The sequence below is a fragment of the Hibiscus syriacus genome, unplaced genomic scaffold (genome assembly GCF_006381635.1).
Source record: "Hibiscus syriacus cultivar Baekdansim isolate YM2019G1 unplaced genomic scaffold, ASM638163v2 tig00110597_pilon, whole genome shotgun sequence".
Taxonomy (NCBI): Eukaryota; Viridiplantae; Streptophyta; class Magnoliopsida; order Malvales; family Malvaceae; genus Hibiscus; species Hibiscus syriacus.
In genome coordinates this window covers 5,899,773-5,912,787 of record NW_024062795.1, presented here as the reverse complement: position 1 = coordinate 5,912,787, position 13,015 = coordinate 5,899,773, and the positions used below count along the sequence as shown (strand labels likewise).

The following is a 13,015-nucleotide window of genomic DNA, read 5'->3' as shown; positions in this document are numbered from 1 at the left end:
ACCATCATAGAGTTATTTGGAAGCGGAACAAGAAGAAATATGTTCTCAATTGGCAGATTATGAATATAGCCCCTTTTCAGTGTAGCAGCATGAAAATGCTTCGAATTTACAAATTCTGGCTCTACATCGAATAAGTACTGTGATATTCCAGTCCAAACATTAAATGGAGCAAGTGCCACGTTATCATGGTAGAAATAAGGAGACCTAATAGCATCTTCTAGAAGTGTTCTTTGAGTTATCTGATCTGGTTCGGTAAGAACCCCAAAACCAATCATTAGAATTGAAAAATGAACTGCATGATCGTCTTCATTAAGAATCTTCTTTTCAAGCTTCCTCTGCTTCTTCTTTTTTAAGAAAATCATAGCCCAAGTTTCGTCTTTTCTTGTAATTGGGATCATTGTATAATGGCTTTCTATCTTTTACCGGAAGAAGTGTGTCAGCAGCCTTAGCCATTTGAGTAGCACATATAAAATCTGTCAACTCTGCAATTGATGAATCAGGATTATATCTCTATAACTATTGAAGACATAGCATTTGAGTATCCCATTTTCGTCAAGTATAACAGTTTACTCTCCTCATCAGAATCAGAATTCAGAATTTTCTCTGTATCAAAGGAACTATCAATATCTGTGAAATCATATTGAGAGATCACTTCATAATTATATGAGTAGTTATCAGAATCAACATGTTACATGAGTGCAAACTTTTCAAGAGCCTGTGCCATTGAGTTTTGTTCTCAAGGGGTTTTGTGACATTATATCTACATCTACATTTTTCAAAGATGATAGATTCTCCGATTTGAAGAAGAAAGATTTATTGGATTTCTACACAACTGAAGAAATACTAAGTTCATCAATTTGAAATCAAATAAAAATAAACTTAACATTCATGCATCATATTTAGGCATTTGCAAAAATAGGTGCATTTTCATTCATTTTATCCATGTTAAATTTTGACAGGAATTTCAAAGATTTTAACAAAGATTTAAATCCATCATTTAATAGATCAACATTTTCAGTTAGAGTTCATAATAAGAAGAACAACTCATTTGAAGAAGGAAGAAGAAGTTCATAATGAGAAGAACTTGTTCAACATTTTGCTCGAATTCATCATTCGATGGATCAGCGTTGCCAGAAGGTTCATAATGAGAAGAACTTATCATATGAGGAAGAAGAAGTTCAAATGAGAAGAGCTTGTTCAACCTTTTTGCTTGATTCTATCACAGAAAAAGATAGATCAACATTAACATTTCCAGTTCGAGTTCATAATGAGAAGAACTCATCTGAAGAAGGAAGAAGAAGTTCATAATGAGAAGAATTTGTTCAACTTTTTGTTTGAATTCATCATTCGATGGATCATCATTTCAAGAGAAAGTTCATAATGAGAAGAACTTATCTGAAGAAGGAAGAAGAAGTTCATAATGAGAAGAGCTTGTTCAACCTTTTGTTTAAATTCATCATTTGATGGATCAACATTGCCAGGTAGAGTTCATAATGAGAAGAACTCGTCATCTGAAGAAGAAGAAATTCATAATGAGAAGAATTTGTTCAACTTTTTGTTTGAATTCATCACTCGATGGATCAACTTTTCCAGAGAAAGTTCATAATGAGAAGAACTTATCTGAAGAAGAAGAAGAAGTTCATAATGAGAAGAGTTTGTTCAACCTTTTGCATAACTCTATCACAGAAGGGATATATCATCATCAGCATTTCCAGAAGGAGTTCATAATGAGAAGAACTCATCTGAAGAAAAAGAAGTTCATAAGGAGGAGAATTTGTTCAACTTTTTGCTAGATTACATCACAAAAGGAGATGAGTTGTCATCCCCAGTGGAAAAGTTCATAATGAGAAGAGCTAATCCCAAAGAAGAATTATTTCAACATTCCCATCATAATCAAGTGAAGTCAAATGAAAAAAAACTTATTATCTTTTCGTCTTTGCTCTATTATTGTTAACACAAGAATAAACAAAGAGGGGCAGCTAAAGATACTCATTTTTTTCATTTAAATATTATTTATATTATTATTATTATAATTATAATTATTATTAATAATAAATATTATTACAGGCCCAAATCAGACTGGACCGACCCAGTTACAAAGGACCCAACTGGCCCAAACCCATCAGGAAACCCTAAACCCAATTTAGGGTTTATATCATCTAACCCTAGTCGTCTCAGCATCACAGCCGTTGGATCTGAGAGATCCAACGGCCCACACTCATCCAAAACAAACCCTAGGGTAATGATACCCTAGGGATCACGCGGCCGCCGTTCGCCAACCTCTGCTATCACTCTGCCACGACGCCAACCGAAGGATCCAGAAGGCCAAGCCATAGCCGCACACGTTGCCCTCAACGGTGAGTCACCACTGGAAGTTCGGTGACTCACCGAACTCTACTCTTTTACCCGGTCTGAGACAAGAGTCGGTGATGGCTATAAAGCCACCACCGAACCTGCGAAGAAAAGAACCAACAGCCACAGAGCAACCAAACAGATAGCAAAGATACAAAAAAATAGAGACCAACTCACAACAACCAGCAATCAAACCGAGAAGAGAGAAGGAAGAGTTTACCTTATCGGAGAACCCCAAACGACGTCTGAGAACCAAAAATAACGAAGGTATTTTCCTTAGATCTAGGAAAATCCATAACTTTTTAGGATAAAAGAAGGGTGAAATTGGGTTTAGGGTACTTGGATTTAGGCTTTGGGAAATTTTGGTGTTTTCCGACCACCGAAAACGGTGGCCGGCGGTGGGGATTACGGCGGCAGAAGACTGTCGCCCGGTAACCGGCTTCCCTCCGATGAGGGAAGCTAGAGAGAAGTGAGAGAGAGTTTAAACTCTCTCAGTTTAGAGAGAGGAAGAAAATGAGAGAAATGAGAGCTGGCCCTTCGGGCCAGCCGGTTAGGGGCTTAAATAGCTCTCCCCAAACGACGCCGTTTTGGGGAGGGGTCTGTCTGTAATTAACTAAAAGTTAAACCCTTTCCGCAGCCATCCTAATTTGTAATCCTTACATTTTAGTCACTAAATCAATTTATAATCCTTTTAATTCGGTTCTTTAATTTTAATTTTATTTATTTTAGTCCTTTATATTAAAATAATATATTTAGGATAAATAACATATTTAGTCCTTTAATTTTAATAATTGACATTTTAAACCCCGAACAGCATATTTCAATTTATTTTAATTTGATATATGAATTTTATATAATTTTATTTTAGTCACCAAATTAATAAATAAGAAGAATAACATGTTTAATCCCTGTAATTTTAAATAATTAATCACGAATTAGGTTTAATTTTATTAGATTATAATTTAGTCACTAATTTTAAATATTTTCATTTATCATAAAGTTTTACTGCTTTTAAATATATAGTTCTAATTTTATTTTTATTATTGTTTATTTATGTTTTAATTTTACTTGTTTATATATTTAAATATTATTTTTATTATTATTATATAGTCATATAAATATATATAATAAATAATAATTTATTTTAAATCTTAATTTGATTTTACATAAATTATTTTTTTATCATATTTTAATATTTTTTTTTCAATATCAAAGAAAAGGGCAGTCTTAATACAACTGGATGTCCTATTCTGATATTTTAAAATTAAATATTATAAAAAATTATAATTTAATTTTATTTAAATTATTATATTGTTAATATTTAATATCGAAGAAAAGAACTGTCTTAAGGCACCTAGAAGTCCTTTTCTGATATTTATAAAAAAATAAATATTTTATTTATAAATATATATAAATTAATAGATTTTCTTAAAAATTATAGTAATAAATTTGAGATAACATAATTATAAATTAAATATTTGAATTCTTAAATTCTAGAGGCAATTTATAATTAAAAAGTATCAATTTTGGGCGTTGTAGGGGTGTTAATCCTTCCCTAAACGTAACCGACCACGAATCCCTTTTTATTATTAAAAAGAACGAATTTTTGGTTATAAACGCAGATCAATTCATATTTTAACTGATGTTTTCTTAAAACTCTTTTAAAAAATAATTTTTAGGTATTCAACCTACCTAACCCAAAAGGCCGATGGCGACTCCCAAATTATTTTTAAAAAACCATTTATTAACATCACTTTTCCTACCAAGTAAAAATTTCGTGCCCGGACAAAAACCGGTTACGACATATATAACCAATGATGGGAACAGGAATTAATACCGGAATAGCAGAAGAAGCTTTGAGCATGCAGCTGAGTAGAGTGGAATACAACTAAAGCTTTAGCATTTGGTACATTTTGTCTTATCCATTCCATTTGAATCTTGGTTCCCAAACACTAAAGTGTTGTGTTCCCAGAATCCAATGCTTCCCACTCTTAATGGCTTCTGCTTCAAGCCAACATTACCCATCTAATATATTTCATCCTCTTACACCTAAGACACACTCACACATATATGAGTCGAGGTCTGTTTATATTGTATAAAACCTTTTAGTTTTATACATTTTTAAGATAATTGGATGAGTAAAAATAGACGGTTGAGATCAACGGTAAACAATTAGAAAATATTCACAGAAAGAAAAAAAAAATCTCAATTGTTTATACATCCAACAATCTTAAAAGATATAAAATTACAAATTTTACACTTGACCATATATATTAACAATTGATACTCGTTAATATCGTAACAAGTATCAAAATTTGAATTTCATTAACAAATTTATTTAATGAATGATCCGTAAATATCACGAGTAACAGTTGACCAAATATATTAACACCTATGAGGGCTGCGCCGCCTTGCTCGGATTGGAATTCTTTCGTGAACTCATTTGTGACAAGATTGGAAGAGAAACAAAGGTTATAGAACGTGAGGGCCCCGTTCCTATATAAGAATTGGTAGGAATCTTACTATATAGCTATGTTGATCTTAATACTGTCCAATCTTCATCTTTGACATGTTTGCCACTATCGACTTACCTTAATTATGCACCTTGTTTATACGAATCAGTACACACACAGTTGATAGGCTAAAAGCTGTCATGACTCGCTCCTTGTTTATACGAATCAGTACACACACATTTGATAGGCTAAAAGCTGTCATGACTCGCTACACCAATGGACATTCTCATTTTCTCCCGTCTTTCATCCTCCAATCTTCATAAAACCTCCAGGGATCCCTGACTATTCAAAAACAGCAATACAACTTTATGAGCATTTAGGGATTCACATCAGATTTGAGTTTCGATCATTATATCTTATAAGATTGGAGTTTCTTTTTAAAAAATCGAGTTCAAGTTGGGTTAATTTTTTAGAAGATAAAGTCAGGCTAAGTCGAATTTGTATTTTTGCTGAAATATTCGATCCGAGAATAATACTATAATTGATATTTATAATTACTACAATATACATCTACATTTGTATCCGGTCATATTAGGTGTGTATTTTTATCATAAATATCTAATCGTATTTCAGATTGAGTAGAAAATTTTTCAAATTCAAACCGGATCAAATAACGAATAAAAGAATATCATATTTAAATCAAGTTTAAGGGAACCAAAAACCTCATGACTCGTTAAGCATGACTATAAAGTATGGTGGGAGAAAATGAGAGTAATCTGTCGACGTATAAATTGTGATAAAAACAGATTTTGTCGAACAGACAATTTTATATTGCTCCATAAGATAACGAGAATAGATAAATCTGTAATTTAAAACTTGAATGGCAAGTGTTCCTTTTTATATGGGAATCCATTCAAAAATTGCTTCCTTAGTTGTACAACACTGTGCGGTGGAATCAGGCTGATCTTGCCCATGTAACTAGATTTTCCCTATCTTCCCAGAATTGTTTTTTGAAAAGCTTAGAGCTGTTAAATTTCATAATAATTTTAGTTTAGTCATTCGTTGGTACTATACCAATGATGCAATAAGATCACATGTAACGTCAATGCAAATATCACACGATGCGACACAGACTTCATGAGACAATTTCCACTTTCAAATCTCAAAATTAGATATAATTTCAAAAACTTTTTTCATTTTAAGGTTTAGCAATAAAAATATGTGATTATATAAATTATACAATGTTGGCATTTGTCTATAAATGGTTTAGCTGTACATCCGTGGCAATCCTCGCACTCAATGTGGTTCCTAATATAATGGAACAATTTTACATAAAAGAACAAGGCGGCACCACAACAAATCGACTAAATATTACATATTTCTCAAAGGCTGGACTACCATACAAGGGGTTTGGGAAAAAAAAGTATTTGTACAAACAATGTTCCTTCGAATCAATTCACTTTGGTTGGTTTTGGCTTCGGCTTTGACCTCATGCTAGCTCTGCGAGCAACATCCCATGCCTTCTGTGGTGCATATACGCCGAGCTGTGAAGCAAAAAACGACTCGTACCCGGGAGAGTCAAAGGCGAATCCCGTGTGTTTGGATATTTCCCTAGGCAACTGAGATAAAGCATAGGTTCTTGCCTCATCTGGTGTAAGATGGTTGTCAATTCCCAGTAAATCTGTACGGCCATTATCATCAGCTTCATCCTCGTGAATTTCCTGAACAATCTGATAATCATAGGGGAAGAACCATCTTTGCACACTGCAAAACAAATGTAAACGTGTCGAGAAAAAAACAGAAACAGTATTTCAAAAGATTCATGATATATAGTGCTTGTGAAAATAAGGGAAACAAGCTTAAGCGAGGAATGAAAAGCTATGATATTAGGTTGATTAGGCTTCAGCAGTTCACACAGCTTAAAACTGGGGAATACACCCGGCTTCGTTTGGGAATAACCAACAAATATGTGCTCAGTGTCATGGTGGAAATCTATCGCCCGCCAAACAGAGCTAACGGTTTTCATGCATCAAATATGTTATGACAGAACTTTTTAGTTATTTCTCATTCTTACCCCAAGTAAAGGAAATCTCCGAGAAGCGCAGCAACAGGAACAAGAAGAAGGGTGATGTAGAAATAGAATGTACTCATTAAGACGTATATGACCCCAAAGATATTCTCCTGCAGTAGCAAATAGAGTCATTAAGTTGCATGCTCCAATCGAATTGGAGGGAGAAAGATGATGAAACATGAATATTGACTTGCCTGTCGATCATATGGAGTCATAATACCAGAATATAAGAAAATAAACACGAACCACGCCAGAATGCTTCCACCAACACTAATGTAATGCCATCTTGTGATTGAATTACAGATCATAAGAAGGCGCAAATTGACAGTTACTACAACACAAGTGAAGGCCATTGTGCTGACATCCCACAGACCAAACATTTTACCGGATGAACCTTGACTTGTTGAACTGGAATCCGTCACAAAGTAGTAGAAAATTAGAGATTGATAGACGGCAAAGAAGGCCCATATTGCAACAACTCTCCACTTGAAAAATATATTTTTTATTCCCTCCTTGTATAACTGAGGGTACCTCTTTGAAAGGGATGAACTGACATCCTGGATGACAAACGAAGTCTCGCATAAATCAAGCATATAACAGGCAGAACAAAACTGTCCGAAATAAATGGAAAAATTGCAGTACCTTATCAAAAAGACCAACAATAATCACCGGCAGTGCGGTGAATATGACATTATACAACGACTGGAACCAATCGTCATAGAATCTTTGACCAGAAAATCCAGTATTGAAGGTGAACCAAAATTGAGTCAAAGTGAATGTAAGATTCTTGTAAAAAAAATAAGTCACAACCTGCAAAAAGGTGGCATGAATATCACCAAACAAGTTTTAAAATGCTTTGAAGGGCAAAGAAAAGTCAAACCCTGCATGAAATAAAAATAGCGCCAACGCTCGTACATATCACCAAGAAAAAAATGTTAAATGTTTCTGAAAAGAAAGCCAAACCTTGCATAATCTAATATATGACCATCGCCCATGAACAAGGAGCAAATCTTTAAGAAAGCAAAACTGAGCAATTGCAAAATCACTGGCCATAACCGCTTGCATCCCCTCAAGCCCACTAATTCCAACACCAATATGAGCAGCTTGAATCATGCTAACATCATTGGCACCATCACCAATACTAAGTGTAATTTTACGTGCACCTTTTTTCACTAGACTCGTTACCTGCAAATGGAAAAGCAAATTTTGACGATGCTTTTTTTTTTTTGATAGGAATAGGAAGCCTCGTTAAAAACCTCCCTCATAGTTGACCCTTTCCTAATAGAAAGGATCAAGTAGTGGAGGGAGGAAAAGAGTGCCTCATTTTATTACCAAACCAGAATTACATAAGACTTAACAATACAGAAGATGATTTTTACATTAGACTTAACAACTTCAGCTACTTCAAGAACCTACAGCCATAGAAAAATGAGCTATAACTAAAACATACAATCAACCGATCCCCTGCTTTGCTAAACTATCTGTCTCCCCATTACAAGACCTTGGAATTAACCTAATTAAAACCACCTTTTCAAAAAGGATCAACAGAATTTCTCTAACAAGAGGCAACATGAAAACTGGTGCCAAAGACGGGGTGTGAATCCACTCCACTGCTGACTTACAATCACTCTCAACAACCAATCTATTGCCAGCAGACCAACTTGAAGCTAGAAAAATTTCGATGCCTCTTTTAATAGCCTTTAACTCTGCAACTGGTGGGGGACCTTGACCGATATTCTCTGAAAAAGTCAAAAGAGTGCAACAATTCCAGTCCCTTAAAATGCCTCCAATACCTCCAATCGAGTCATTTAACCTAACAGTTCCATCAACATTCATCTTTAAGAAATCAACAGGTGGAGGAAGTCAGCCAATAACAGAATGATCTTTAGGTTTAGGAACAGAAATACCATCAGCAAGTGATGGATCCCTAACTAGCAGATCTTCCTGAATAGGGAATTTAGGATACTTGGCTAGGAACCATTTAGATAACCTAAATCTCACAAGGAAAAAGAGAGACAGCCTATCAAGGTTTAAACCTTCAAACACAATCGCATTCCTTGCTTTCCAAATAGACCAAAAAACGACTCCCGGGATAAACTTCCAAATCAATGAATTCAACCTCAAACTCCCCCACGAATTAAGTAAGGAAGGAGGGTCCTGTGGTAGCACAATAGACAAGTCCCAGAAGCTTGCCAGTTTATTCCATAGTTCCCAAACTACAAAACACGAAATGAATAAGTGTTGCACAGATTCCTCATGTTCCTTGCAGAAAGGACAGAGAATATCTTCTTCTAAGGACATTCCTCTTTTCACTAACTCCATTTTAACTGCAACCTTCTGATGAGCTAACTGCCATAGGAAAGCTTCTACACGAGGCGGAGACAAACCCAACCACACCCCTTTTGACCACAAATCAAAACCCCCAACTTCCTTACCAAGAGCTTTCCTGCACGATTTCACTGAGAATAACCCATCACCACTTGCTGACCAAGAGAAAAAATCTTCAACCGAATCAATGAGTTTTATTTCCTTTAATTTCATCATCAGATCCAACCATTGTTCCAATTCCCAATCAGACAAATTCCTCCTAGTAATAATGTTCCACTGCCAACCATTCAACTCAAAGCTTCCAAAATCAACAACCTTACCCCATTTGTTAGTAGAGAGTGCAAAAATTCTAGGGAAAAGAATTTTTAAAGGAACCTCATCCACCCATGGATCAGTCCAAAAAGATATGGACTTACCATTGCCTACTTGCAACTTCGAAAATGATCTAAGACACTCACCCGCCGAATCATTCTTCAAAAAATTATTAACAATACTTCTCAAATTCCAAGAAGATTTTGGAGAAATGACCTTACTAATAGACATAGTATTACTACTAATATTATGCTTACTACATAACACTCTTTTCTATATGGAATCCTTTTCATTTGCGAACTTCCACACCCATTTCCCTAATAATGTCCGATTAGAAAGATTCAAGTCAAGAACCCCAAGGCCACCACTGTTCATTGGTTTGCAAACTGTATCCCAACTAACCCAGTGGATCTTCCTTTTTTCCGCACTGTCACCCCATAAAAATCTGGCCATTAAGGAGTTTAATTTATTCCCAACTTTGCAAGGCATTTTAAAGAAAGATAGGAAAAATATTAGCAGGGAAGTCAACACTGACTTTAATAGAACTGTCCTGCCAGCCAAGGACAGAGAAGAAGCTTTCCACCCAGCTAGTTTTGAATTAAAATTTTTAAGGACAGGATCCCATAAAGCTTCATAATTCTTCTTAGCACCGATTGGAAGACCCAAATAATATGTGGGAAAACGATCAACAGAACAACCCACTTCCAATGCCCAGTCTGATAAAATATCCTCATCAACGTTTACACCATACAATTTACTCTTCTTTAAGTTTAGATGCAACCCCGCCATTATACTGAAGATCCTCAACACCCTTTTGACATTTTTAATCTGAGTAAGTGAAGCTTGGCAAAAAATGATGAGATCGTCGGCAAATTGAAGATGAGATAACCGAAGTGAATCCGCAGAATTCCCAATCACAAAACCTTGGAAAAGTCCTTTGTCAACTACTTTGTCTAGCATCAAATGCAGCAACTCACCTACAATATTAAATAGGAGCGGAGAGAGACTACAACCTTGTCTTAGTCCTTTAGCCATAGTAAACTCTTCCGAAGGGGAACTGTTCACCAGAACCGAAACCGAAGCAGAAGAGAGACACTGTGAGATCCACGAACACCATCTAATACCAAAGCCCATCTCCTTCATTGCTCTGTTCAAAATCGGCCATTCAACAGAATCATATGCTCTGCGAAAGTCAACTTTGAAAACAACCCCTTGTAGACCTTGTTTTCTCCAATAATCGATCCCTTCATTTGCAACAAAAGCACAGTCCAACAATTGTCTCCCTGGTATAAAAGCAAACTGGAAAGGGCTAATAATGTCACCAACACAGCTGCTAAGTCTCTTGGATAGAACTTTTGATAAGATCTTATACAAACTTCCTACAAGGCTAATTGGTCAATAGTCTTCAACACTTTCCGGATTTAAAATTTTCGGAATTAGGGTAATAAAGGCGTGATTTACTCCATGCTCCCACATCCTTCCGAAATAAAAATCGTTAAAAAATTCCAGTACTTGCTCCTTTAAATCTGGCCAGCATTTCTCGAAGAAACCCATTGTAAAACCATCCGGACCAGGAGATTTAGAACTGTCTGAGGATGCTATAGCTTGCCAAACTTCCTGTTCTGAAAACTTCTCCTCTATTTTTGTAGATTGTTCTCTTGACAGTTTAGAGAAATCCAGAAATAAGTTCTCCACTTCCATTGTAGAAATGGAATTAAAAGTTGTCTTAAAAAAATCAGAAATGTGGGTCTTGATCAGAGACGGGTCTAAAACTACAGTCCCATTAATCTTCAAACTAGTAATTGCATTTCTCCTGTTTTTGTTTAGAGCACACAAGTGGAAAAATCTAGTATTTCTGTCCCCTCCTTTGATCCATCTCGTTCTTGCTCTTTGAAACCAAACACTTTCTTCAATCCTGTACAACCTCCAGAGATTCGATCTAAACTGCTTCACCTGGTCCCACTCCTGCGGAGAAAGATTACTACCTTGTGCCTTCAATTCTAACTCATTAATTCGCCCTTCTAAAGTTTCGATAGAGTCTGAAATCCCATTAAATTCCCTGCTTGACCAGTTTCTGATTGACTTTTTAGTTCCCTGTAAAATACTGAAGATACCCCTTCTATTATTCCTTTCCATCAAGTCAACCATTGAAGATTTAACCAATTCCTCGAAGCCTTCTTCCTCTAATAAATAATTGTAAAATCTGAATGGTTTAGGACCCCAGTCTACATACGAATCCTCCAATGACACCGGATTATGATCTGATATGGACCTAGGCAGTAGCCTTTGAACTACGTTCGGAAAGCAGGTCAAAAAATTGCCAGAAATTAAGAACCTGTCAAGCCTAACCCAGGTTGATTCTTCCCTGTTGTTACACCAAGTAAAAGTTCCTCCCACCAACAGAAGATCAATTAAATTTGTTTGCTGCAGAAAATTCCTAAATATATCAACAGAATGCCAATTTTGAGACCTTCCCATCTTCTCAGCCGGATCAAGATACGTATTAAAGTCCCCCCCAATACAAAGTAGATTTGATTGGGCTGAAACAAACTCCAGTAATTCCCTGTAGAATTCATCCTTTTCAGATTCAGTGGAGGGACCATAAATATTCATAATCACACACTCCTCAACAACATTCTTAAACTTCCCAAATATTGCAATGATCCTGCTACTTAAGTAACTACTGGACACTTTAAATTCATTATCATTCCACATTACCAGCAAACCCCCTGCAGGCCCAACAGCTGGTGAAAAGATACATCCCTCAAGAAGACAACCCCCTATCCTTCTCCTTAGAGCCATAAAACAGTTTTCTAGCTTTGTTTCTTGAATAAGTAGAATGCTCGACTTATTCTTCCTGACTAACTTAGCTACAGCTCTTGTTTTTTCCTTCTTCCCCAACCCCTTATGTTCCACGAAATAATATTAATGTTACTCATAAATATAACAAATATCCCAAGAACCTCAAATCAAAAAAGCACAATAGCACAACCCCTTATTTCAACAATTCCTACTAACCCCCAATCCTTCCTCAAGATCAATAATTTTATCTAAAAACACTTTCTTGCCTTCTTTAAATGAGATCCCCAGCAACTTACTAACCTCCCACGTAGCCACTGCTTCTTCCAAAAACATCGAAAAGGAGGGAGAAGAAACTGTGTGTAAACTAGCCACCTCCAAAGCTTCCCTAGTCAAAATCCTTCTCTGTCGCCTACTCTCTTTCCCTATAACTGCTCGAGACGGACAATCTGATCGAGGCACTACTCTACTCCCTGAATGCTGGTCCAAGTCTCCTACTACACTTTTAGAGGGACCTCCTTCCTCATCGTCGCTAATTATTCCATCTTCCTCTAAAATTGGGAGCGGTTGGGTGGTCAATAAAGAATTGGAAGCTTTTCTATTTTGGTCCAGTACCTCAGCTGGTCGCAACAGCTCTTCTTCTATCTTTGGATCATACCAGAATTTTCTATCTTTTGATCTTCTATATACTCTATTACAA

The 13,015-nt window shown here is 35.9% G+C and overlaps 1 protein-coding gene across 2 annotated transcripts in view; it reads right to left on the bottom strand.

Moving 5' to 3' along the window:
• Nucleotides 1-6,083: 6,083 nt before the first annotated feature.
• Nucleotides 6,084-13,015, bottom strand: part of LOC120133889 (phospholipid-transporting ATPase 3-like) — a 47,155-nt gene continuing 40,223 nt past the window's right edge. For both annotated transcript variants that reach the window (XM_039150382.1, XM_039150383.1), the window contains 5 exons: nt 7,840-8,061; nt 7,519-7,686; nt 7,071-7,433; nt 6,880-6,986; nt 6,084-6,569 (listed from right to left, as the gene is read on the bottom strand). In XM_039150382.1, the coding sequence (XP_039006313.1) occupies nt 6,257-6,569; nt 6,880-6,986; nt 7,071-7,433; nt 7,519-7,686; nt 7,840-8,061 (1,173 nt within the window). In that variant the 3' untranslated portion in view covers nt 6,084-6,256. The remainder of the gene's footprint in view (nt 6,570-6,879; nt 6,987-7,070; nt 7,434-7,518; nt 7,687-7,839; nt 8,062-13,015) is intronic.